At 44.2% G+C, this 27835-nt stretch overlaps 1 protein-coding gene across 1 annotated transcript in view; it reads left to right on the top strand.

Moving 5' to 3' along the window:
* Positions 1–27835, top strand: part of abcf3 (ATP-binding cassette, sub-family F (GCN20), member 3) — a 158704-nt gene that overhangs the window by 93498 nt on the left and 37371 nt on the right. The window contains exons 8-10 of the mRNA XM_068042825.1: positions 9376–9456; positions 19604–19663; positions 21219–21275. Of these exons, the coding sequence (XP_067898926.1) occupies positions 9376–9456; positions 19604–19663; positions 21219–21275 (198 nt within the window). The remainder of the gene's footprint in view (positions 1–9375; positions 9457–19603; positions 19664–21218; positions 21276–27835) is intronic.

Raw genomic sequence — 27835 nt, 5'->3', positions numbered from 1 at the left:
GCCGTTGCTGCTTCTGGGCGATGCCGAATGGTCCATCTGGTTTCATTCCTTATTGACTTTGTAGCAGTTAGATACAACTGAGTAACTTGCTAGGCCATTTCAGAGGGCATGTAAGGGTCAACCACATTATTGTGGGTCTGGAGTCACATTTAGGCTAGACCAGGTCAGGACAGCAGATTTCCTTCCTGAAGGACATTAGTGAACCAGATGGGCTTGTACAACAATCAACAATGGTTTCATGGCCATCATTAGCTTTTTTAAATTCCAGATTTTTATTAATTGGATTCAAATTCCACCTCTGTCGTGAGGAGCAATACCCTGGGTCTCTGGGTTACTCTTCCAGTGACATAACACTACACCACCGCCTCCCCTGGAGAATTTGAGAATTATCTATGCCTCCTTCTGCCTCATCCTCACTATCTATCCCTTTCATCCTTCACTACTACCTGACATACCTCCTCCTTGCTTATCCTCCTCCCGGCGATGATATTATTTTAACATATTGATATGACCCAGTCGATTCTTTTTCCAGCAATCTGGGGTGTCAGTCAAATACTTTACTGTATCAATTCTCTTGACCCTTTATGTGGACCTCTGAACCTTGCTTTCAACTGTTCACTCTGTAAAGGCAGTAATACTAACACCTCATCCCTTGGTTGCAATGTTCAGGTCTTAGTATGCTTGACTGCCCATTTTTTCAATGTTGTTTGGAAGCTTTAAGGTGTTCCTGAGCAAGCTCCCATGAGCCGTTTCTGGAACATGGATACATAACCTAACACAGAAGATTCATCAACGCAAGCTCGAGGAACTGCACCTCATTTACCGATTAGGCACGCTACAGTCTACCGAACTGAACATTGAGTTCAATAATTTCAGAGCATGACTGGCCCCCTTTTTAGTTTTACTTTGTATTTTTTATTTCATTTAATTATAGTTTGTGTCATCATTACAGTTTTTTTCATGTTTTACTTTTGGCTAGGGCTTTCATTATTCTGTCATTAACACCTTCTCTGCACTAACGCTTTGTATTTCACCGCTCCATTAATACACTCTTTGTCTTTGCCCCATGACCACCTTGTCAGTTATTCTCTGTGACCCTCTGTCCTATCAACACCTTCCTATTTGTTCTCTTTTGCCCCACCCATATTTTATTTGCTTAAAACCTGTTGCATTTCTCGCCTTTGCCAGTTCTGATGAAAGGTCACTGACCTGAAACGTTAGCTTTGCTTCTCTTTCCCCAGATGCTGCCAGACCTGCTATGTGTTTCCTGCGCTTTTTGGTTTTATTTCAGATTTCCATCATCTGCAGTGTTTTACTTTTATTACAGAAGATTCATCCCTCTCTTCTAAAAACCTTTCTTTAATTAGTTCTAGAGGACCTGTTATCTCATGTCCGTAAACTAATTTAAAAGAACTAAAACCTATCGACTCATGAGGTGAATCCCAGTGGTCAACAAAAGAAATTGTTGCCCTTTATCCCAATCGTGGGGTTATTCATGGAAGTATGCCCTGATCATCATTCTGAGGGTCTGATGCTACCTTTCTAAAGCTCCTTGTGTCTGTTCGTGGTATGCTGAAGACTTTATCTGTGTAATACCCAAATTACCCATAACTTGCTGAAATATTTTAGACATAACATTAGTACCTTGATTCGACTGAATCTCAATCGGTAATCCATCTCTAGTGAAGAACTGGGTTAACTTCTCTACCACTGCCTTAGCAGAAATTGTTCTCAAGGGAATGGCCACTGGGAACCGAGTAGCCATATCCATGATAGTGAGTATATATTGCTTTTGTTTCCGGTAAAGGCCCTACACAGTCTACCAATACCCTACTAAATGGTTCCCCAATAACTGATATGAGAATTAGACGTGCCAGTTTTATGGCAGGTTGCGCTTTTCTCTCAATCTGGCACGTTTTACAAAACTACACCACGTCTTTGGAAAGACCTGGCCAGTAAAAATGTCGACTTATACGTGACTTGGTTTTCCGGATCCCTACATGTCCCGCAATAGGAATTTCATGGGCTATCCTTAATAGTTCCCTGCGATACTTTGGCAGTAACACTATCTGATGAACAACTGTCCATTCTTCATCCACAGATCAGTGAGGAGGCCTCCATTTCCTCATCAGAATCCCATTTTTAATATAATAGCCTTCTGGAACTCCCTTTGCCTCAGCTTCTGTTCGAGCTGATTGTGCCACTTCATTTAACTTTGGATCGGCTTGCTGAGCCTTGATCAGACAAGACTTCTTAAACATTTCCTTCGGATTATTCAAATCCCCAAAGAAAGTTTCAGATATTCTGTTATCTGTCTGTAGTGCCAATTTTACCTTCGACAATGGAACTTGTTTCGCTATTGTTCGGGTTACGACACATGAAGGAATAATTCCTGGAACCTTTGCCTGCAAATGTTCTGTCTCTTTAACTTGGTTTTTCCATGACTACTGGTGAAGCTACTACCTTCGCTCTGGCCAAATTATTCCCAAGGAGTGGGTCAACTCCATCTACTGGAAAACTATGGACAACTCCTACAGTTACCATTCCAGACATTAGGTCACACTTTAGGTGCACCCGATACAAAGGGGCGGGTATATATTCCACGACAATACCATTCACCAAAACCTTGGCATTCAGTGCACTGTCTCGTGGAAGTGTTATGCCTTTCCCCAGCAAAAGAGTTTGGGTGGCTCCTGTATCTCTAAGTATAACTGTAGGTTTATTTGCCTCACTTGAGGGATAAGAAGTTACTTTTCCTTTTGACAAGAAATCTCTATAACTCTCAGATATTTTATTCACAACTCCTGCACTCTCAGTGGTTTTTGTACTTGGCCTTACAACTGCAGTCAGAGCTACAGCCTGATCTGCTGTACTCTCGGTCAAGGCCCCTTTCTGTACATTGTCTTTGTGTAATCCAATAAGTCCCATGGGTTTACCCAGCATCTTCCAGCATTCTGCGCGAAGGTGTCCCACCTTGTGACAATGGTAACATTTAAGCTTACCGACCTCACTTCCACACTCAGCTTCTTCCCTTTTGCCCTGAGAAGGAGATCCCGGGGCGTTTCCAGCTGTCCCTTCTTGTCCCAGCTACTTGCCTTCCTTTCACCCTCCCACCTTCTATCCTTCTCGGGTTTGTGGGGGTGATGGACAAAGGGTTTCGGCTTATCCACAAGCTCATAATCATCAGCAGTTTCTGCTGCCTGTCTGGCTGTTGATGCCTTCTGATTAATTAATTAATTCCCTAAGGTTCTTATACATGGCCTCTACCTTTAGTACCTGTATCCAACGATCAAAATTAATTTATTTTACCATCTCAAATTCTATATAAGTCTACCCATACAATCTCCGGAAGTTCCAAAATTTCTGCTGGTTAGCTTCAGGGATCAACTCATATGCAGCGAAAATAGCCTTTTTTGTCATGTCATAATCTGCAGAAGCTTCCTTAGAAAGCATGGTATAAACTTCATGAGCTCTGCCCATCAACCTGCTTTGCATAAGCAGTGTCCAGCCTTCCTATGGCCACTTCATCTGTTTGGCTATCTTTTCAAAAGAAATGAAAAATGCCTCCACGTCCCTTTCGTCAAACTTAGGGAGGGTCCTGGGCTGGAGTCGGATTTGTCCCCACCAGAACTTTCACTGGAGCAAAGACCACCCCTTTGTCTTAGTTCCATCTTCTTTAATTCGAATTCCCTTCCTTCTCTTTCACTTTCTGTTTGAAATTCTAGTTCAAGTTTTCTCATTTCTATTTTTTTTGGTCAAACCTGTTCCTGCTCAAGCTGCTTCATTTGTAACTGAATTTTAGCTAATTCAACTGCATTCCCCTCTGGTTTGTCGCTGCCGCCCTCCAATTTCAAATGGTGTGCTATTAGTTCAATTATGTCTGCTTTCTTATCTCCTGGTTTTTAACTCCCAACACCAACAGTTCTGTCAAATCCTTGGTTAAGTTTCTCAAATCACTCAGGAATACATCCTCCTTCCCCAGAAAGGTCGCAGCAACTGTTAAAGATATTCTGGTAGAGTAAACTTTTAATCTACTGCACAAGAAACCTGTTTTCTTCTTTTCCTCCTTTCAGTTATTATTACCCCACTTACAATTGTACGTCGTCGAGGTCGGGTTATCCCGGACGAGCACCCAATTATATGTTACGACCGAGGTGGGAGAAGTGCGCTGTTTGTTCGAGTTCCACTTCTCCACAGGTCACAATATATATTTAAATTTTTTTCCCATTTATCGATACAGCCAATCAGACTCTATTTATATCCCAGAATAAAACACACTAACCAGGTTTCTTTAATAAACAACAAAATTATCAGTTTATAATAAAACAAGTCTTAACCAGTAATGAAGCAAAGCATAAACACACAAATTGAAATATAAAACTTCCCTTTTTACCTTAGCCCCTGACACACACATACACCAGTTAAAAGTAAAAATAAAGAGATTTACTTTTTAGAGCTCTGGTACCAAAAAAAACTCGAGAATATGTTGGTCAAAATACTTGTTAATTCTTGAAGAAAAAAGAGAAGATGTGAAAAGATGTCTGAGGTCCTTAAATGGTTTGGCGTCCCAAATAAGTATAGACTGCTGTCACTGGGATCTTCCTAGAACTGTTCTTGGCAGGCGATGTTGAAGATCAGTTTGGGTAGGATTTCCAGGAGAAAATGCTGCAAAAGAGCTTTCAGGCACTTTCTTATACTTGTTTCTCAGCTTCTCAAGAGATGGAAAATGGTAGGCTTTTTCAAAGAGCTGGAACAGACTGAGTTGGGTGTTGTTCTCTTGGCACGTTTTTTCCAACTGCCTTTTCAAACCATTGTCCATGTCTCAACCCACTGAGTTTTAAACCACAAATCTTCAAACTTTAACAATAAAATGGAAGCACCCATAACAACCTCAACTGGAGTATTGCGTCCAATTCTGGGCATCGCATTTTAGGAAGAATGTGCACGCTTTAGAGAGGATGCAGAAAAAGTTTACGACAAAGGTTCCAGGGATGAGGGGCTTCAGTTATGTGCGTAGATTGGAGAAGTTGGGGTTGTTCTCAGAGAAAAGAAGGTTGAGAAGAGATTTGTTGAAGGTGTTCAAAATCATGAGGGGTCCAGACAGAGTAGATCGGGAGAAACTGTTCCCAGTGGTGGAACCAGAGGACACTGACTAAAGGTGATTGGCAAAAGAACTAATGGCGACATGAGGATGAACCTTCTTATGCAGCGAGTATTAGGATCAGGAAAGCCCTGACTGAGACTGTGATGGAGGCGGATTCAATCATGGCTTTCAAAAGAGAATTGGATAAGCACCTGGAGAGAAATGATTTTGCAGGGCGACGGGGAAAGGGAAGGGAGCGTTACTTTACAGAGAACTGGCAAGGACTCAACACGTCAAATGGCCTTCTGTGCTGTAACCATTTTGTGATCTATGTCCTGGCCATTATTAGATTATTTATTAGAAGGGCCAACATGTTCCTGTAAAGGTGAAGAGTAGAACCGATTGTTCCAGGGTACCTTGGATGTCAAGGGATATAGAGGATTGGATAAGGGGAAAAAAAGGAGGCTTATGGCAGATTCAGAGCCCTGAAAACAGCGGAGGCCCTACACAAGTGTAGAAAGTGTAGGGGGTACTTAAAAATGTAACTAGGAGAGCGAAGAGGCGGCATGAAAAAACACTGGTGAGCAAGATAAAGGAAAATCCCAAGGCGCTTTATATTAAGGGCAAGAGGATAACCAGGGAAAGAGTAGGGCCCATTAGGGACCAAAGTGGCAATCTGTGTGTGGAGCCGGAGGACCTAGGTGAGGTTTTAAATGATTCCTTTTCATCTGTGTTCACTATGGAGAAGGACGATGTAGGTGTAGCGATCAGGGAGGGGATTGTGATGTACTTGAATAAATTAGCATGGAAAGGGAGGAGGTTTTAGCAGACTTATAAGTGGATAAATCCCCAGGCCCAGATGAGATGTATCCCAGGCTGTTATGTGAGGTAAGGGAGGAGATAGCAGGGGTTCTGACACAAATTTTCAAATCCTCTCTGGCCATAGGAGAGGTGCCAGAGGACTGGAGGACAGCGAACGTGGTACCGTTATTCAAGAAGGATAGCAGGGATAAACCAGGTAATTACAGGCCGGTGAGTCTAACATCAGTGGTAGGGAAACTATTGGAAAAAATTCTGAGGGACAGGATTAATCTCCAATTGGAAAGGCAGGGATTATTCAAGGATAGTCAGCATGACTTTGTCAGGGGGAGATCATGTCTAACAAACTTGATTGAATTTTTCGAGGAGGTGACTAGATGTGTAGATGAAGGTAAAGCAGTTGATTTAGTCTACATGGACTTCAGTAAGGCTTTTGATAAGGTCCCACATGGGAGATTGGTTAAGAAGGTAAGAGCCCATGGGATCTAGGGCAAATTGGACCCAAATTTGGCTTAGTGGCAGGAGGCAGAGGGTGATGGTCAAGGATTGTTTTTGCAATTGGAAGCCTGTGACCAGTGGTGTACGGCAGGGTTTGGTGCCGCTACCCTAACTATTTGTAGTATACATTAATGATTTAGACTGAATATGGGAGGTATACGAATTAGGAGCAGGAGTAGGCCAATCAGCCCCTTGAGCCTGCTCCGCCATTTGATAAGATCATGGCTGATCTGATTGCGTCCTCAACTGTACTTTCCAGTCTATCTGCTATAACCTTTGGCTCCCTTGTCAAACAAGAATCCATCTAACTCAGCCTTAAAAATATTAAATGACCCTGCCCCCACTGCTCTCTGAGGAAAAGAATTCCACAAACAACCCTCTGAGAGAAAAAAATGTGGGAAATCTTATGTGGGAAACACCTAATTTTTAAATTTTAATTTTTAGTCCAGACAAGGTGTTTACCCCATGTCCTCCTTTTAAAAATTGAAAACTGCTGCTGACAAGCCTGTTAATGAGTTCCACCATGAGCTCAGCAGGCATTTAATTGGAGGCGTGCAGGGTTGCCATTCTCTCCCTTCTGGATGATACAAAAATTGGTGGTGTCGTAAATAGTGAGGAGGAAAGCCTTAGATTACGATATAGATGGGCTGGTAAGATGGGCAGAGCAGTGGCAAATGGGATTTAATCCTGAGAAGTGTGAGGTGATGCATTTTGGGAGGACTAACAAGGCAAGGGAATATACAATGGATGGTAGCGCCCTAGGAAGTACAGAAGGTCGGAGGGTCCATAGATTACTGAAGGCAGCCGCACAGGTAGATAAGGTGGTTAGGAAGGCATATGGGATACTTGCCTTTATTAGCCGAGACATAGAATATAAGAGCAGGGAGGTTATGATGGATGGAGCTGTACAAAACACTAGTTAGGCCAATGCTGGAGTACTGTGTACAGTTCTGGTCGCCGCACTGTAGGAAGGATGTGATTGCACTTGGACTGGAGAGGGTGCAGAGGAAATTCACCAGGATGTTGCCTTGGTTGGAGCATTTCAGCTATGAAGAGAGACTGGATAGGCTAAGGTTGTTTTCCTTAGAGCAGAGAAGGCTGAGGGGAGACCTGATTGAGATATACAAAATTATGAGGGGAGTAGATCGGAAGAAACTTTTTCCCTTGCAGAGGTGTCAATAACCAGGGGACATAGATTTAAGGTAAGGGGCAGGAGGTTTAGAGGGGATTTGAGGAAAACCTTTTTCACCCAGAGGGTGGTTGGAATCTGGAACACACTTCCTGAAGGGGTGGTAGAGGCAGGAACCCTCACAATATTTAGATGAACACTTGAAACACGAGAGCATACAAGGCTACAGGCCAAGTTCTGGAATATGGGTTAAGAATAGATAGGTGCTTGATGGCCGGCACAGACACAATGGGCCGAAGGGCTTGTTTCTGTGCTGTATAACTCTATGACTCTATGATTGGGTAGACTTTAAGTGGGAGGAAGCTTGTGTGGAGCATAAATGCATAGATAAGTTGGACCTGTTTCTGTCCTGTAGACTCTCACTATATGATCAGTGGTCTGGAGTGAGATTTGAACCCCCAACCTTATGACCCAGGCATGAGTGCTACCACCAGGTCAAGGCTGATTAAAACTGAAAAGGGAGTCATCTTAGCCTGCTGATTATATCTCACAATCTTTCTCTACTTTTAGGCAGTAGAATAAGCACTGCACTGGAATATGACTTGGGCTGTAAGCAGCCAAACAGATTTATTAAACTGTAAGTCTATTCAACAAAAGTAGCTTTGAGAAACTAAATTTATCGTAGTTACAGACACAACTTTGGAAGATGGGCAACTGCTGTCGCAGCTGCTGCACCAGACTTCAGTCAGCAAAACTTTTTTATCCAGTCATTCCTGTTGGCAGCTGTCTTTTGTATCAATGAGGAATGAAACTCTGCTTTAGCAAACATTCTGTTTTAAAGGGATATGAAGTGTTGTACTAGCGCTGTGTGCTCCGTACTCCTCAACTTCCCCTCCCCGATACCTGCGAGAGGAGTGTTCCACCAGATTAAGGACTGCCTTTGGCTCCTTTTTGGACCATTGAGTAATGTGACTGCTCTGAAACTGTGGTGAACTTCGGAGGAACTTGCCACTTTTCCCAGTTCAAAGGAGCACATAAATTGAAGGAAGCTATTGTAAATGGGATAATACTGTCCTGGTTTCTCAGTCAGTAGTCAGTGTGCAGCTGAAACACGCAGAGCTGAAAATCTCATTTGATCTCTGTTCGCGTTGCCTTAGGTGCTTGTACTGACCTGAGTGCTGCCTGGGTAAAGGAAGGGCACACAAGCTCCGGGTTACTGTTCCAGTGACCCCCCTGTTGGGAAAGTGTGAATGTGATGGTCAGTTGAGAGTGGGATTGGGCTCGACTTTGAACTGCCTGCCAGTGTTCTTGGATGTGAAACACACTGACTTAAAGGTTATGAGGGGCCTAGGTGGAGTAGACAGGAAGGACCTGTTTCACCTCGCAGAGAGGTCACTTACCAGGGGGCAGAGATTTAAGGTGAATGATAGAAGGATTAGAGGGGACATGAGGAAAAACTTTTTCACCCAGAGGGTGGTGGGTGTCTGGAATTCACTGCCAGGGGCAGAAGCCCTCACTTTTAAAAGGTACGTCGACATGCACCTGAAGTGCTGTAACCGGCAAGGCTATGGGCCAGGTGCTGGAAAGTGAAATTAGATTGGGTGGCTAGTTTTTTCGGCCGGCACGGACATGGCGGACTGAATGGCCTCCTCCTGTGCTGTAATTTTTCTATGATTCTGAACTCAGGTATTTAGAGAGACCAGCACACCACATACTGTATCCTAGTGAAAGTTAGGAGTGGAGAGAAAATGGGTAAAGAGAAAGATGCACGTTAGCTTCGAGTTATGATGTTGGAGTTCAACTGGTAAGCTGCAAATATAATTGTTGTTGTGACTTTCTCTTACAGGAGCGATGGTACGGAGAGCAGCAGGCTAACAGAAATTTACGCAAATTTGGAGGAGATCGAGGCAGACAAGGCTCCAGCCAGGTGCGTTTAGAATGAATCCATTAAGAAAAAGTTTGTTTCAGAGCTTGGGAGGTAACAGGTTAATGCCCCATCAAGGGGAGGTCGCAGCACAGTGGTATTGTAACCCAGAGACCCAGGGTATTGCTCTGGGGACATGGGTTTGAAACCCACCGCAGCAGAAGGTGAATTTGAATTCAGTTAATAAATCTAGAATTAAAGCCTAGTCTAATGATGGCCATGAAACCATTGTTGTAAAAACGCATCTGGTTCACTAATGGCCTTTAGTGAAGGAAATCTGCTGTCCTTAACTGGTCTGGCCTAAATGTGATTCCAGACCCACAGCAATGTGGGTGACTCTTACATGCCCGCTGAAATGGCCTAGCAAGCCACTCAGTTGTAGAGTGTAGCTACGAAGTCAAGAAAGAATGAAACCGGATGGACCCACCCACATCGACCTAGGCACCGGAAATGACAAAGGCAAACCCAGCCCTGTCGACCCTGCTAGGTCCTGCTTACTAACATCTGGGGGCTTGTGCCAAAGTTGGGAGAACTGTCCCACAGACTAGTCAAGCAACAGCCTGACATAGTCATACTCACGGAATCATACCTTACAGACAATGTCCCAGACACCACCATCATAATCCCCGGGTATGTCCTGTCCCACCAGTGATTACCACCTCCCCTCAGCTGATGAATCAGTACTGCTCCATGTTGAGCACTACTTGGAGGTAGCACTGAGGGTGGCAAGGGTGCAGAATGTAGTCTGGGTGGGGGACTTCAATGTCCATCACCAAGAGTGGCTCGGTAGCACTGCGACTGGCTGGGTCCTAAAGGACATAGCTGCTAGACTGGGTCTGCGGTAGGTGGTGAGGGAACCAACAAGAGGGAAAAACATACTTGACCTCGTCCTCACCAATCTGCCTGCCACAGATGCATCTGTCCACGACAATATTGGTATGAGTGACCACCGCACAGTCCTTGTGGAGATGAAGTCCTGTCTTCACATTGAGGATACCCTCCATCATGTTGTGTGGCTCTACCACCGTGCTAAAATTTAGACAAGACTATAGGAGGTATGATAAGTAAGTTCGCAGATGACACGAAAATTGGTGGTGTCGTAAATAGTGAGGAGGAAATTCTTCGATTATAGGACCAACTAGATGGGCTGGTAAGATGGGCAGAGCAGTGGCAAATGGAATTTAATCCTGAGAAGTGTGCGGTGATGCATTTTGGGAGGACTAACAAGGCAAGGGAAGATACAATGGATGGTAGGACCCTAGGAAGTACAGAGGGTCAGAGGGATCTTGGTGTACTTGTCCATAGATCACTGAAGGCAGCAGCACAGGTAGATAAGGTGGTTAGGAAGGTATTTGGGATACTTGCCTTTATCAGCCGAGGCATAGAATATAAGAGCAGGGAGGTTATGATGGAGCTGTATAAAACGCTAGTTAGGCCACAGCTGGAGTACTGTGTACAGTTATGGTCACCACACTATAGGAAGGATGTGATTGCACTGGAGAGGGTGCAGAGGAGATTCACCAGGATGTTGCCTTGGCTGGAGCATTTCAGCTATGAAGAGAGACTGAAAAGGCAAGGGTTGTTTTCCTTACAGCAGAGAAGGCTGAGGGGGGACATGATTGGGGTTTACAACATTGTGAGGGGAATTGATAGGTCAGATAGGAAGAAACCTTTCCCTTAGCGGAGATGTCAATAACCAGGGGACATAGATTTAAGGTAAGGGGCAGGAGGTTTAGAGGGGATTTGTGGGAAAAAAATTTCACCCAGAGAGTGTTTGGAATCTGGAATGCACTGCCTGAAGAGGTGGTAGAGGCAGGAACCCTCACAACATATAAGAAGTATTTAGATGAGCACTTGAAACGCCAAAGCATACAAGGCTATGGGCCAAGTGCTGGAAAATGGGATTAGATTAGTTAGATGCTTGATGGCCAGCATTGCCACGATGAACTGAAGGGCCTGTTTCTGTGCAGTATGACTCTAAATGGGATAGATTTCGAGCTGATCTAGCAATGCAAAACTGGAAATCCATGAGGTGCTGTGGGCCATCAGCAGCAGAATTGTACTCGACCACAATCTGTAACCTCATGGCCTGGCATATTTCCCACTCTACCATTACCATCAAGCCGAGAGACCAACCCTGGTTCAATGAAGAGTGCAGGCAGGCATGCCAGGAGCAGCACTAGGCATACCTCGAAATGAGGTGTCAAGCTGGTGAAGCTACAGGCCAGGACTACTTGTGTGCCAATTTGCTTAAGCAGCACGCGATAGACGGAGCTAAGTGATCCCATAACCAATGGATCAGATCAGTTCTGCAGTCCTGCCATATCCAGCTGTGAATGGTGGTGGACAATTAAACAACTAACTGGAGGAGGTGGCTCCACAAATATCCCCATCCTCAATGATGGCAGAGCCCAGCACATCAGTGCAAAAGATAAGGCTGAAGCATTTGCAACAATCTTCAGCCAGAAGTGCCAAGTTGATGATCCATCTCGGCCTCCTCCTGAAGTCCCCATCATCACAGATGCCAGTCTTCAGCCAATTCGAATCACTCTGCGTGATATCAAGAAACGACTGAAGGCACTGGATACTGCAAAGGCTATAGACCCTGACAACATTCCAGCAATAGTACTGAAGATCTGTGTTCCAGAACTTGCCACACCCCTAGTCAAGCTACTCCAGTACAGCTGCAACACTGGTATGTACCCGGCAATGTGGAAAATTGCCCAGGTATGTCCTGTACACAAAAAGGAAAAGTCCAACTAGGCCAATTACTGCCCCAGCAGTCTACACTCATTCATCAGTAAAGTGATGGAAGGTGTCGTCGACAGTGCTATCAAGCGGCACATGCTTAGGAATAACCTGCTCAGTGATGCACACTTTGGGTTCCACCATGGCGACTCAGCTCCTGACCTCATTACAGCCTTGGTTCAAAAATGGACAAAAGAGCTGAACTCAAGAGGTGAGATGAGTGACTGCTCTTGACATCAAGGCAACATTTGACCGAGTATGGCATCAAGGAGCCCTAGCAAAACTGAAGTCAATGGAAATTAGGGGGAAAACTCTCTGCTGGTTGGAGTCATACCTAAAACAAAGGTTGTGGTTGTTGGAGTTCAATCAGCTCAGCATCAGGACATCACTGCAGGAGTTCCTCAGGGTAGTGTCCTAGACCCAACCATCTGCTGCTGCTTCATCAGTGACCTTCCTTCAATCATAAGGTCAGAAGTGGCGATGTTCGCTGATGATTGCACAATGTTCAGCACTATTCGTGACTCCTTAGATGCTGAAGCAGTCTGTGTGGAAATGCAGCAAGAACTGGACAATATCCAGGCTTAGGCTGGTAAGTGGCAAGTAACATACGTGCCACCCAAGTACCAGGCGATGACCATCTCCAGCAAGAGAGAATCTGGCCATCTCCCTTTGACATTCAGTGGCATTACCATTGCTGAATCCCCCACTATCAACATCCTAGGGGCTACCATTGACCAGAAACTGAACTGGAGTAGCCATATTAATACTGTGGCTACAAGAGAAGGTCAGAGGCTTGGAATCCTGTGACCAGTAACTCACTTCCTGACTCCCCAAAGCCTGTCCACCATCTACAAGGCACAAGTCAGGAGTATGATGGAATACTCTCCACTTGCCTGGATGGGTGCAGCTCCAACAACACTCAAGAAGCTCGACACCATCCAGGACAAAGCAGCCCGCTTGATTGGCACCTTATCCACAAAAATTCACTCCCTCCATCACCAACGCCCAGTGGCAGCAATGTGTACCATCTACAAGATGCACTGCAGCAATGCACCAAGGCTCCTTTGATAGCACCTTCCAAACCTGCGACCTCTACCACCTAGAAGGACAACGGCAGCAAATGCTTGGTAACACCAGCACCTGCAAGTTCCCCTCCAAGCCACACACCATCCTGACTTGGAACTATATTGCCGTTCCTTCACTGTTGCTTGGTCAAAATCCTGGAACTCCCCTCCTAACAGCACTATAGGTGTACCTACCCCACATGGACTGCTCAAAAAGGCGGCTCACCACCACCTTCTCAAGGGCAATTAGGGATGGGCAGTAAATGCTGGCATAGCCAGCGATGCCCGCATCCCATGAACGAATAAAAAAATAGACACGCTGAAGATGAAGGAACGTTCCTGCCAAAGCAACAGACGCGAGTCGCTAACAACGTCAGTGACCCATGAAGTTGAGAGACAGGAAAATTAGTCAGCTGGGAAGTGTGTGTGTTTGTTTAAATGGCAAATGAGAATGGGGTTGGAATTAACTGTTCTGTCTACCCCTGCCTATCCACCCCACTTCCCCCTACAATCAGATAGTCTACTGACTCTCAGTGTGAAGGACAGGCATTTGGGCGAAGTACCAGAGGGGTTTCTCATTTGGCACCTTTGGGTGATGGATGAAGGAGCAAATGAGAACATAAAGTGGAACTTAAGGATGGAGGAGGAGTGTATTCAGCCCCTGGAGGCTGTTCCACTATTCAATCAGATCATGGCTGAAGTGTGTCTCCAGAACTCCATTTACCCACCTTAACTCCATATCGTTTGATATCCATACCCAATAAAAATATGACTTGTTTTTTAAAGCTTCAATTGATCCCCAGCTATTTGTGGGAGAGTTCCAGATTCCTTTTGTGTGGAAAAAGTGCTTCCTAATTTTCCCTCCTGAATGCTCTAGCTCTAATTTTAATGTCCCCTCCATTTTGCTTTCCACCACCAAAGGAAATAGTTTCCCTGTATCTACCCAATCGAATCCATTTAATGTTCTCAACACCTCGATTATGTCACCCTTCTGCCTTCGAAACTCAAGGGAACCACAAGCCAAGATAATGTAACGTGTAATTAAAATCGAACCCTTTTTAACAGCAGTTTTTTGTTACTCATCGCATTTATTTCCCATCCCTAATTGCCATTGAGAAGGTGGTGGTGAGTTGCCTTCTTGAACCACTGTGGTGCTGTTAGGGAGGGAGTTCTAGGATTTTGGCCAAGTGATAGTAAAGGAGCGATGATATAGCTCCAAGTCAGGATGATTTGTGACTAGCTTCTTGAGTGTTGTTGGTGCTGCACTCATCCAGGCAAGTGGAGAGTATTCCAGCACACCTTTGATTTTTGCCTTGTAGATGGTGGGCAGGCTTTGGGGAATCAGGGGATGAGTTACTTGCCACAGAATTCCCAGCCTCTGACCTGCTGTTGTATATAAATACTGCGGATGGCTGGTCTAGTTAAGTTTCTGGTCAATGGTGATCCCCAGGATGTTGACGGTGGGGGACTCCAGCGATGGTAATGCCATTGAACATCATGGAGAAATGGTTAGATTCTCTCTTTTTAGAGGTGATCATTGCCCGGCACTTGTATGTTGAGAATGTTACTTGCCACTTACCAGCTCAAGTCTGAATGTTGCTTAGGTCTTCCTGCATGTGGGTGCAGATGGCTTCAGTGTCTAAGGAGTTGTGAATGGTGCTGAACACTTTGCAATCATCAGCGAACATTCCCACTTCTGATCTTATGTTGGAGGGAAGGTCACTGCTGAAGCAGCTGAAGATGATTGGGCCTAGGACATAACTCTGAGGAACTCCGACAGCGATGTCCTGGGACTGAGATGTTTGACCTTCAACAACTACAACCAACTTCCTTTGTGCTAGGTATGACTCCAACCGATAGAGAGTTTCCCCGATTCAATTTTACTAGGGTTCGTTGATGCCACACTCAGTCGAATGTTGCCTTGATGTCACAGGTAGTCACTCTCGCTTCATCTCTGGAATTCAGCTCTTTTGCCCATGTTTGGACCAAGGGTCTAATGAGGTCAGAAACTGAGCGGAACCCAAACTGAGCATCGGTGAGCAGGTTATAGGTGTGTAAGTGCTGCTTGATAACACTGTTATCACTGTTGACGACACCTTACATCACTTTGCTGATGATTGAGAATAGACTGAATGGGTGGTAATTTGCTGGATTGGATTTGTCCTGCTTTTGGAGAGGACTTAACCTGGCAATTTTTCACATTGTCGGGTAGATGCCAGTGTTATAGCTATAATGAAGTGTGCTTGGTTAGGGGCATGGCTAGGTTTGGAGCACAAGTCTTCAGTAGTATAGCCAGAATGTTGGTAGGGCCCATAGCTTTTGCTATATATAGTTTCCTCAGCTGGTCCTTGATATCACATGGAATAGCTTAATCTAGACGTTGGTGTGCAGGCACAATTTCAGAATTTGCAGATGACACGAAGCTTGGAACAATTGTGAACTGTGAGAAGGATAGTGTAGAACTTCAAAAGGACAAAGACATGTTGGTGGAATGCGCGGACAAGTGGCAGATGAAGTTCAATGTGGAGAAATGTGAAGTCATTTTGGTTGGAAAAATATGGAGAGACAATATAGCATAAAGGGTGCACCTCTAAAGGGTTGCAAGAGCAGAGGGACTGGGGGTATATGTGCAAAATTAATTGACACTAATCCAGCTTCAGCTGGAATATTGCATCCAGTTCTGGGCAATGCACTTTAGGAAATATGTGAAGGCATTGGAGAGAGTACAGAAAAGATTCACGAGAATGGTTCCAGGGATGAGGAACTTCAGGTATGAAGACTGATTGGAGAAGTTAGGACTATTTTTCTTGGAGAAGAGAAGGCCGAGAGGTGATTTGCCAGAGGTATTCAAAGTCATGAGGGATCTGGAGAGAGTGGATAGAGAAAAACTGTTTCCACTCATGAAAGGATCGAGAACGAGAGGGAACAGATTTAAAGTGATTGGCAAAAGAAGCAATGGCGACATGAGGAAAAACTTCTTCATGCAGCGACTGGTTAAGATCTGGAAAGCACTGCCTGAAAGTGTGGTTGACGGCAGGTTCAATCGAGGTATTCAAAAGGGAATTAGACTGTTATCTGAAAAGGGAAAATGTGCAAGTTTGCGGGGGAATGGCATTAGGTGAATTGCTTATTCGGACAGCCGGTTCAGACACGATAGGCTGACTGTCATCCTTCTGCACTGTAACAATTCTGTGAATTAAAGTGGCCGAAGACTGGCAACTGTGATGCTGGGGACCTCAGGGAGAGGCTGAGATGGATCATCCACTTGACATTTCTGGCTGAAGATGGTTAAAATGCTTCAGGCTTGTCTTTTGCACTGATGTGCGGCACTGTGCCATCATTGAGGATGGGGATGTTCGTGGAGCCTTCTCTGGTTAGTTGTTTAGATGGCACTCACGACTGGATGCCGCAAGACTGCAGAGCTTTGATTTGATCTGTTGGTTGTGGGATTGCTTAGCTATTTAAGCATGCTGCTTCCATTGTTTAGCATGCACAGAGTCCTGTGTTATCGCATCATCAGGATTTCACCTCATTTTAAGGTATGCATGGTGCTGCTCCTGACCTGCTTTCCAACAGTGCTCATTTAACCAGGGTTGGTCCCCTGGCTTTATGGTAATGGTAAAGTGAGGGATAGATATGCCAGGCCATGCGGTTACAGATTATGATTGAATACAATTCTGCTGCTGTTGATGGCCCACAGCGCCTCATGAATGCCCAGTTTTGAACTGCTAGATCTGCTCTGAATCTATTTGATTTAGCATGATGGTAGTGCCATGCAACACGATTCTGTCGAATCTGCACTGCACCCGCTCCAAGGCAAAATATTTCTCCTGAGCTGCAGTGCTCAGAACTGAGCCTCAGATAGGGTCTAACCAAAGGTTGGCGTCCTTTAATCTACAAACGAAAGATGGACACACAGCAAACAATCCATTTAGGTGGGGTGTTTTCTCTTTGTGCACCGTTTCTGATGACTGTGAAGGCAATCCTTGATAGGCAGGTTCTGCCACAAGTGCTGCATGTGAAGCTGCAAAGCGACGCTCTGAGTTGTTGTTTTTGACGTTGGCACCTGTTGCCAAGCTGCTCTAGCAACTAGTCATCTCGGTAGTGCACACCAGTCCACAGGATGTGTCGCCATTTCTCTCTTTCACCACCTAGTGACTCCCAAGTGCAATAGTCGACATTTAGGAACTACATGTCACATTTACAAGCGTCCTTGAAGGGGAGCTTTGGACACCCCACTGGCCGTCTGTCCCCGGCTACCTTACCACACAGAAAGTCCTTGGCTATGCGACTGTTTTCCATCCTGCGGACGTGTCCAATCCACCGAAGCTGCCTCTGTTTGATTAGTGCCAACACACTTGGGACTCTGCCTTTCCATGCTCTTGACCTTTGCTTTCCCTGCGGATATGGAAGGAGTCTACTTGCACACAAGGTCATATGGCAAGTTCTACAATATATCAAGCCTAAGAGTGAAGACAAAAACACATTGCGTCCTGAACAGAGAACTCCTCTACACTGATGATGCTGCGCTAGTTGCTGGTATGGAAACTCAGCTACAAAGACTCATGGACTTTCTCTCCCATGCCTGTAACTTGTTCTGCTTGACTATAAGCATCAAGAAAACTGTGGTCATGGGACAAGGTGTTACATCTTCACCCCAATCACACTAAATACACCCTACTGAAAGTGGTTAGCAAATTCTGCTACCTTGGGTCCACGGTTACAGACGATCTGTCCCTTGATGCAGAACTCGATACACGCATTGGGAAAGCAGCTACCACCTTTGGCCAACATGTGAAACGTGCATTGGGTAACACCAAGCAGACCCTTAAGACCGAGCTGATGGTTTATAAGGCCCGTGTTCTCAGCATCTTGCTCTGTGGCTTTGCAACATGGGCAACTTCCCGCTATTAGGAAAAGAAGCTCAATAATTTCCATCTTTGCTGTCTGCAGCACATTATGGGTATATCCTGGCAGGACAAAATCATAAATGTAGCAGTCTTCTTAAGGCAGAGCTCCCAAGTGTGTTGGCACTAATCAAACAGAGGGTCTAACCAAGGTTTTATATAACTGTAACGTAACTTCTACCCCTTTGTATCCCTGTCTCCTTGAGGTAAAGGCCTTTTTGTACCTGCCCACTAGCTTTGTGATTTATGTACAGGGGGACACAACTGCACAGCTGCTCACCATTCCTCGAGTAATTGAGGAAATGCTGCAGTAGCAGAGGTGCCGTCTTTTGACTAGGATGTTGAAACTGATGTGCCTCCTGTATGGTCAACTGAGCTTAAATGCCCCTCTTTGACTACGAGGAGGGAATTCTGGGGTTCTGCATGAGCCTTTGCCTAGATAGAAAGAGGCCTTTTGCTATCTTCCATTGAAAGAAAGGTAGGCTTGCATTTATTTAGCACCTGTCATAATCTCAGGATGTTTCAAAGTGCTATACAATCAATGAAGTATTTTGAAGTTAATCACTGTTGCAATGTAGGAAACACGGCAGCCGATTTTGCGTACTGCAAGCTGTCACAAGCAATAATGTGCTAATGACCAGATCTTCTGTTTTAGGGATGTTGATTGAGGGGTAGCTGTTGGCCAAGACATCGAGAGAACCCCCCTGCTGCTCTTCGAAATAGTGCTGTGGGATCTGGCCGAGAGAGCAGATGAGGCATTGTTTTCATGTCTCGTCCAAAAGATGGCACCTCTGGCAGTGCAGCACTCCCTCAGTAGTGTCAGTGTGGGCTATGTATTCAAGTCTCTGGAGTACACCTGAAACCTCGAGGCGAAAGTCCTACCCACAATGCCGCAGCTAACATTCCTAACTCTCTAAGCTCACGCTTAAAGAATGATGACTTGGGTGAAGTGCAGGGAAGGCTGCCAACACCATGGTTTATAAAGGTTGCTTGTTCTGATATCAATAACAATGTAATGTGAATTTGGCAGTTTTACAGCTGATCTGCAGATGTAACTTGGTGTTCTACCTCAACAGAGAGATTCATCTTTCAGTCAAGCTTTCTGTGAGAAATTTATACAATGCTGGAGCACAGGTTTTCCAGGGCAATATGTTGGCCCATTTCAGTATTTAGTGTGATTGAGAATGCTGGGAATGTTTAGGGAGTCTTAACATAATTTAGTTGTTTGGGAATGTGTGAAGAGTTAGCCTTGCAGAATTGCATTGTTGCCCTAAACCATGGAAAAAGACAATTTTATCCCCCTTATCTACTCCTTCTCCCTTCCCCCAGGAAATTCACTGCACATGTTCATCTCTCTTGGCATTCTCCTGCTCTCGCCTCTCACTCACATTAACCATTCCAATACAAAAATCTCCATTTCTCCATTTTCAGGGCCTCGGTTATTCTGGCTGGTTTGGGGTTCAGTTCCAAGATGCAACAACAGATGACCAGGTAAGGCACTTCACACAAAGTGCTCCTTTTAAATAACTGCTGCTGATTTAGTACTTGTAATAGAATGTCAGACAACCACTATAGTATCAGTGAGAACAGGCAGTCCATCACAGTGCTGTATAATATCAGTAACAGAACCAATGCTGGTCTGTGTTTACATTATTTATTCCCTGTTGCCACCTCTGATGCAGGTAGTTACCTTTACCCTGTTTTACTTAAACGGTGGCAACCGTTAATAGCCAGGCAGGGGAACTAAAAGAAAGACTTGCATTTCTGTCGTCTCTTTTATGACCTCAGGACGTACCAATGAAGTATCTTTGAATTGTAATCTCTTGTGATATGTCAGAATTCCAAGAGATTTGAATTTGATACCAGTTGGTCACAATAAATCTGTTATTGGCACACAGCAGAGATCAACACATTACAATATCTAGGCAGTAATTTACAGATCATATATCACCTGTTAGTTCACTGGACAGAGTAACACACATTGTCTGTGTCTTGTTGAGCTTCTCTAGCTAGGTAGGTATTAAGTTCCTACCAGCATTACGTCCACCTACACAAGCTAGGTGCCTTCTTATCTTCTAACTCTACTGTTTGTTAAAATCCTCTTTCCTTCATGCCGCTTTTCCTTGGGCATATGACCGAATGGATCCGATCACTCTTTTCCAATTAGGATCCTTTTCTCTTCTCTGCCCCTCTGTATGTAGGTATCCCACTTCCCTTTATCCCGCTCAACATCTTAAAGGCATCCTGTTTTTCTGCTCTCTCCATCTTATGATACTGCTCTGTCAAGTTCAACAGTTACCTAGTCACCCACCTCAATACCCAATTTAGCAATTTGTCACACACAATGACAGTTGCTGTTTAAACTTGCAAACTGTAGCAATCATAAGTACTTCTTTAATCTTATACAACACATTGTGTGACATTCATTTTGCACCAATTCCTTCATGACAGGATGCATCTGTCCTTAGCTCTATATTTTGCCAGCATTTGCAGTTTAGCTTATACTTACATTATTGCTAAGTACCTGTTATTGTAAATAATTATTTAAAGAAGAGAAGGCTTATTCCATCCCCTTAGTCATCCGTTGTTAACTTTATTAGCTTAGTTCATCAATCTTTTACAAACAATAGCAATTGCCAATGTGGCTCCCAGGTTTGTTATTCATTAATCACAAACAGTTCCCTGAGACCACCATCCTGTTTAGACAGTGAAGTCAATTCAAACATGCAGTTTACATTTTTAAATTACTCAAACTACTGCATTTCTAAAATTACTTGAGTTACTGCACCTTCAAAATTTTCTCATTACTGCATTGTCAGACAGAATCCTATCCTTACAACAGTATATCAACAAATGAATCAGTAAAACAAATGTTAGTAAATTGGTAATTTTATAGCAGGAAATATTAATTACTATCTACCCACAGTTTCCTTCAGACTTTTAGTGAATTTCATTTAACTTGTGCATCCCTGTCTTTTTTAATGGTCTCGTAGTTATGGAGAAGTTTTTTTTTTAAAAAGGTGTTAACTTTATGTTTGTGTTTCAGGGAATTCTCTGGAGGCTGGAGGATGAGGCTTGCTTTGGCCAGGGCACTTTTTGCCAAGTAAGTGACTGATCCGCAATGGTCCCCAGTCTATGCTGGAGAGCCAGCTACTTTGAATACATTCAGCATTGAATAGAGATATGATGGAAAGGGGAGTAAATAGAGTTGAGGTACAGAACAGCCTTGATCTTAATTGTGAATGGTGGAATAGGCTCAAGGTGCTGAATGTTCTATACCTTTTGATATGTCATCCCTAAGCTATCTTCAGTTTAGATTAATTTTAAACTCCTTTTCTTATGCTCAATTTGTTCTATGAAATCAGCCAAGTTTGATACTGGGAATGAACTCAAACAAGCAAGTTATGCAGTCATAGAGTGTGCTATATCTAAGCTTCAAGTGCTAAATCATATAGAATAGTGCAGCACAGAAGGAGGCCATTCGGCCCATTGATTCTGTGTCACTTTCGAAGAGCAATCCATTATTCCCACTCCCTTGCTTCTTCCCCATATCCCTGCTGTTTTTTAATCCAAGTGTTTATCCAATTCCTTTTCGAAAGCTATTGAATCTGTATCCACCACCCTATCAGGGGATTCCAAATCCTAGTCACTCGTTACATGAAGTTTTTCCTTATGTCATCTCTCTTTTTGCCAGTCATCTTGTATCTGATTCCTGTGGTTATCGACCCTTCAGCCACTGGAAGCAATTTCTCTTTATTTACTTTGTGAAATCCTTTTATCATTTTAAACACCTCTATCAAATCTTCTCTTAGCCTTCCCAACTCCAAGGAGAACAAACTCAGCTTCTCCAGTCTATCCATGAAACTGTAATCTCTTGTCCCTGGAACCATTCTAGTAAATTTCTTCTGAGCCCTGTCCAAAGCCTTCGCATCCTTCTTAAAGTGTGGTGCCCAGAATTGAGGACAATACTCCAACTGAAGTGAAGCTACTGTTTTCCATAGGTTTAGCATAACTTCCTGGCTTTTGTACTCTATACCTCTATAAAGCCCAAGATCTTGCATACTTTATGAATTGCTCTGTTAACCTGTCCTGCCACCTTCAAAGGTTTGTGCATAAATACCTCAAGGTGTCTCTGTTTTGCACCCCATTTAAAATTGTATCATTTAGTTTGTATTGTCGTCTCATTCTTCCTACCAGAATGCATCACCTCACACTTTTCTTCATTGGATTTTGTCTGCCATGTGACCATCCATTCCTCATTGTGTTTCCTACACTTTCACGTTTTGTGTCATATGCAAATTTTGAAATTGTGACTTGTACCTACAAGTCCAAGTCATTAATGTATATCAAAAAGAGCAGTGGTACGAGTACTGAACCTTGGGGAACATCGCTGTATACCTCCCTCCAGTCTGCAAAACAGCAATTCATCATAACTCTCTGGTTTCTGTCCCTTACCCAATGTTGTATCCATATTGCTACTGCCCCTTTATACCATGGCCTTTAATTTTGCTGACAAAACGAAGATGCACTTTGTCAAACACCTTTTGTAAGTCCACAGCAGTTTTTTTGTATTCTTTCATGGGATGCAGGCATCGCTGGCAAGGGCAGCATTTGTCACCCATCCCGAATTGCCCTTGACAATTGAGTGGCTTGCTAGGCTTTTTCAGAGGGCAGTTAAGAGTCAACCACATTGCTGTGGGTCTGGAGCCATGTGTAGGCCAGACTAGGTAAGGATGGCAGATTTCCTTCCCTAAAGGACATTAGTGAACCAGGTGGATTTTTATAACAGCTAGCAACACTAGCTTTCAATTCCAGATTGTTATGAGTTAATTGAATTTATTCATTAATTGAATTTAAATTCCACCAGCTGCTGTGGTGGGATCTGATCCCGTGTTGCCCAGACATTTGCCTGGGCCTTTGGACATTACCACTACGCCAACGTTTCCCCTACATTATTTCAAGCCTATCTGCCGGCTTCATCTACAAGGCTGGCAGCAAATGTTGGCAGGTTATTGGACTGTTGTCTTGGGGTTTCTCTGAAACTCGACAGCCATTTTGCACACCAGAGGGGATAAAAAGGAGGGGTGGTCGTAATATTGGTTAAAGAAACAATCACAGCTGTGAAGAGGAATGATATACTTGAAGGATCATCAAATGAAGCCATATGGGTTGAAATGGGGAACAAATAAGGGGCAATCACAATGCTGGAAGTGTACTATAGATCACTAATGCTCCATCCATCAATATGTCAGAAATGCTCCATCCATCAATATTGGCGACCACGCTCTGGAAGTGGTTCAAGAGTTCACCTACCTAGGCTCAACTATCACCAGTAACCTGTCTCTAGATGCAGAAATCAACAAGCGCATGGGTAAGGCTTCCACTGCTATGTTCAGACTGGCCAAGAGAGTGTGGGAAAATGGCGCACTGACACGGAACACAAAAGTCCGAGTGTATCAGGCCTGTGTCCTCAGTACCTTGCTCTACGGCAGCGAGGCCTGGACAACGTATGCCAGCCAAGAGCGACGTCTCAATTCATTCCATCTTCGCTGCCTTCGGAGAATACTTGGCATCAGGTGGCAGGACTATATCTCCAACACAGAAGTCCTTGAAGCGGCCAACATCCCCAGCTTATACACACTACTGAGTCAGCGGCGCTTGAGATGGCTTGGCCATGTGAGCCGTATGGAAGATGGCAGGATCCCCAAAGACACATTGTACAGCGAGCTCGCCACTGGTATCAGACCCACCGGCCGTCCATGTCTCCGTTATAAAGACGTCTGCAAACGCGACATGGAATCGTGTGACATTGATCACAAGTCGTGGGAGTCAGTTGCCAGCATTCGCCAGAGCTGGCGGGCAGCCATAAAGACAGGGCTAAATTGTGGCGAGTCGAAGAGACTTAGTAGTTGGCAGGAAAAAAGACAGAGGCGCAAGGGGAGAGCCAACTGTGCACCAGCCCCAACAAACAAATTTCTCTGCAGCACCTGTGGAAGAGCCTGTCACTCCTGAATTGGCCTTTATAGCCACTCCAGGCGCTGCTTCACAAACCACTGACCACCTCCAGGCGCGTATCCATTGTCTTTCGAGATAAGGAGGCCCAAAAGAACTATAGATCACTAAGCAGTCAGAGGGATGGAGAAGAGCAAATATGTATACAAATTGCAATGAAGTGCAGAAACATTAGGGTAGTAAAAAAAAAAAGGGGCGGGGAATTTCAACTAGCCTAATTTATGCTGATTTTATCCCAGTTAATAAGGTGTAGCAGGCGCAAAATTCTTAAGTTCTCCTGAATGCATTTTTAGCCAGTACGTTGCAAGCCCGATAAGAGAAGGGGCATTTCTAAAGAATGAAGCTGGCCAGCTGCAAGGGGTATTTTAATAGTAGTGAGCATAATTGAGTTAGATTTAGCCTAGTTATGGAAGTGGATAAAGATAGACCAAGGGTAAAGGTTTTAAATTGGGGAAGAGCCAATTTTACTAAGCTATGATTTGGCAAAAGTGGACTGGAAACAGCTAGTTGAAGGTAAATTAGTGGGAGGTATTCAAGGAGGAGATAGAGAGGGTTCAGAACAAATATGTTCCCACAAAAAAAAGGTGGGACTCCTGAATCTAGACCCCTCCCGAATGTCGAGGTGCACACAGAGTAAGATGAGGCAAAAAAAGTGAAGCTTATGTCAGATGCCGAGAGCTCAATACTGCTGAAAGTCTAGAGGAGTATAGAAGGTGCAGAGTTGAGATTAAAAAGGAAATTAGGAAAGCAAAGAGAGGAATGAAAACATATTATTACGACTGAGGCGGGAGGAGTGCACTATTAATTCATTCTCACTTCTCCACATCTCACAGCATAACAATATATTTTCCTGAGTATGGCATCAAGGAGCCCTAGCAAAAATGAGGTCAATGGGAATTAGGGGGAAAACCCTCCGCTGGCTGGAGTCATACCTAGCACAAAGGAAGATGGTTGTGGTTGTTGGAGATCAATCATCTGAGCTCCAGGACATCACTGCAGGAGTTTCTCAGTGTAGTGTCCTGGGCCCAACCATCTTCAGCTGCTTCATCAATGACCTTCCTTCAATCATAAGGTCAGAAGTGGGGATGTTTGCTGATGATAGCACAATGTTCAGCACCATTCGTGACTCCTCAGATACTGAAGCAGTCCGTGTAGAAATGCAGCAAGACCTGGACAATATCCAGGCTTGGGCTGATAAGTGGCATGTAACATTCGTGCCACACAAGTGCCAGGCAATGACCATCTCCCCTTGACATTCAACAGCATTACCATTGCTGAATCCCCCACTATCGACATCCTAGGGGCTACCATTGACCAGAAACTGAACTGGAGTAGCCATATAAATACCGTGGCTACAAGAGCAGGTCAGAGGCTAGGAATCCTGAGGCGAGTAACTCACCTCCTGACTCCCCAAAGCCTGTCCACCATCTACAAGGCACAAGTCAGGAGTGTGATGGAATACTCTCCACTTGCCTGGATGGGTGCAGCTCCAACAACACTCAAGAAGCTCGACACCATCCAGGACAAAGCAGCCCACTTGATTGGCACCTCATCTACAAACATTCACTCCCTCCACCACTGACGCACAGTGGCAGCAGTGTGTACCATCTACAAGATGTACTGCAGCAATGCACCAAGGCTCCTTAGACAGCGCCTTCCAAACCCGCAACCTCTACCAACTGGAAGGAGAAGGGCAGCAAATACATGGGAACATCACCACCTGCAAGTTCCCCTCCAAGTCACACACCATCCTGACTTGGAACTATATCGCCGTTCCTTCACTGTCGCTGGGTCAAAATCCTGGAACTCCCTTCCTAATGGCACTGTGGGTATACCTACCCCAAATGGACTGCAGCGGTTCAAGAAGGCAGCTCACCACCACCTTCCCAAGGGCAATTAGGGATGGGCAATAAATGCTGGCCTGGCCAGCGTCGCCCACATCCCATGAATGAATTTTTAAAAAAACTTACCAAAACAACCAATTAGATACTCTATTTGTCCATTTATTATAAAATCAAGTCTGAACCAATAATGAAGTAAATATATATACAAATTGAGATATTGAAGCTCCTTATTTTTTCCCTAGCCCTCATGCACACACCATCCTGACTTGGAACTATATCGCCGTTCCTTCACTGTCGCTGGGTCAAAATCCTGGAACTCCCTTCCTAACAGCACTGTGGGTGTACCTACCCCAAATGGACTGCAGCAGTTCAAGAAGGCAGCTCACCACCACCTTTGCGAGGGCAATTAAGGATGGGCAATAAAATGCTGGCCTGGCCAGCGACGCCCACATCCCATGAATGAGTAAAAAAAAACATGCGCATACATCCAAAAACCAGTTAACCAGGAAAAAAGGGATTTTTGTTTACAGCTGTTTCAAGTGAATAAAAGGAATTTTAAAAAACTTAGACCACAATGATCTGGAAGGAAGTTCTTTGGTTTGGCGAGGTGTCCCAAAGTGGTATAGTTGCATGCCACTCAAAATCTTTCCAGGCGAGTTTGATGAAGAGTCTCTGTGGGGTAGGCGTTCAGAGAAATTCAACTGTAGAAGACTTCACATAGTTCTTCCTTCACGGATGTAGCAACAGGTGTCAGTTCTCACATTCGATGCAAAAGTCCTTTTTTTTAAAGATGCAAGGTTAATGTAAATATTCAGGGTTTCTTCAAAAATGCAGGTGGCAACAGTACAAGCTTTTCAAGAGCAAAGATTCTTTACAGAGAGGCAATACTTGACTGGCTCTTTTTCTGATCTCCTGGCAGGTCCATCTCAAATTCCAATTGCCTGCTTTTGTCCAAACACACTGGCTTTTTAAAGTTCAAAAATGAACCTAAAATTTCCCAGAAACAAAAAATATGCTAAGTCAGAAATTCTCTCTTGTCACGCAAAGGGTAGCTCTCAGGTCAAAATCCCCTGTGGTTTCCTTGAAATCACCTGCTTGCCAATCCTTGTTTACCAGTTCAACTTTTGTTGAACTTCCTTTCAAAACAAAACACCCAAAAGGTCAGCCTCTTAAGTTTTAAAAATACAGATTCAAAGTTTTGCCAAATATTATATGGAAAGTCCGTAACAATATTGACTGGTAAATTCAAGGAAAACCCAAAGATATTTTTAAAAATGCAAAGAGCCTAAGGATAACTAAAGAAGTAGGGCCTATTAGAGACGAAAAAGGTAGTGTACGTAGGGACAGAAGATGTGGGCATGGTTCTTAATGAATATTATGTGTTTGTCTTCGCAAAAGAGCATATGATGCAGATATCATAATTAAAGAGGAGTGTGAGACATTGAATGGAATAAACATAGTGAGTGAGAAAATGTTAAGGGGTTTAACATCCTTAAAAGTGAATAAATAGCCAGGCCCGATGGAAATGTATCCCAGGCTGCTAAGAGAAGCAGGGAAGAACTAGTGGAGGCTCTATCATTTTCCAATCCTCTCTGGCTACAGGCGTGGTGCTGGAGGACTGTTAATATTGTAACTTTGTTTAAAAGGGAGAAAAGAATAGACCCAAGTAATTACAGACCAGTCAGCCTAACCTCAGTGATGGGCTAATGGAACAAATTGAGGCAGTACATTTAGAAAGGAACAGATTAATCAAGGACTGAGCATGGATTTGTTAAGGGAAGCTTGTATCTGACTAACCGATTGAGAT

Source organism: Heterodontus francisci, chromosome 11, assembly GCF_036365525.1.
Source record: "Heterodontus francisci isolate sHetFra1 chromosome 11, sHetFra1.hap1, whole genome shotgun sequence".
NCBI lineage: Eukaryota > Metazoa > Chordata > Chondrichthyes > Heterodontiformes > Heterodontidae > Heterodontus > Heterodontus francisci.
This window is presented reverse-complemented; position numbering and strand designations above follow the sequence as displayed.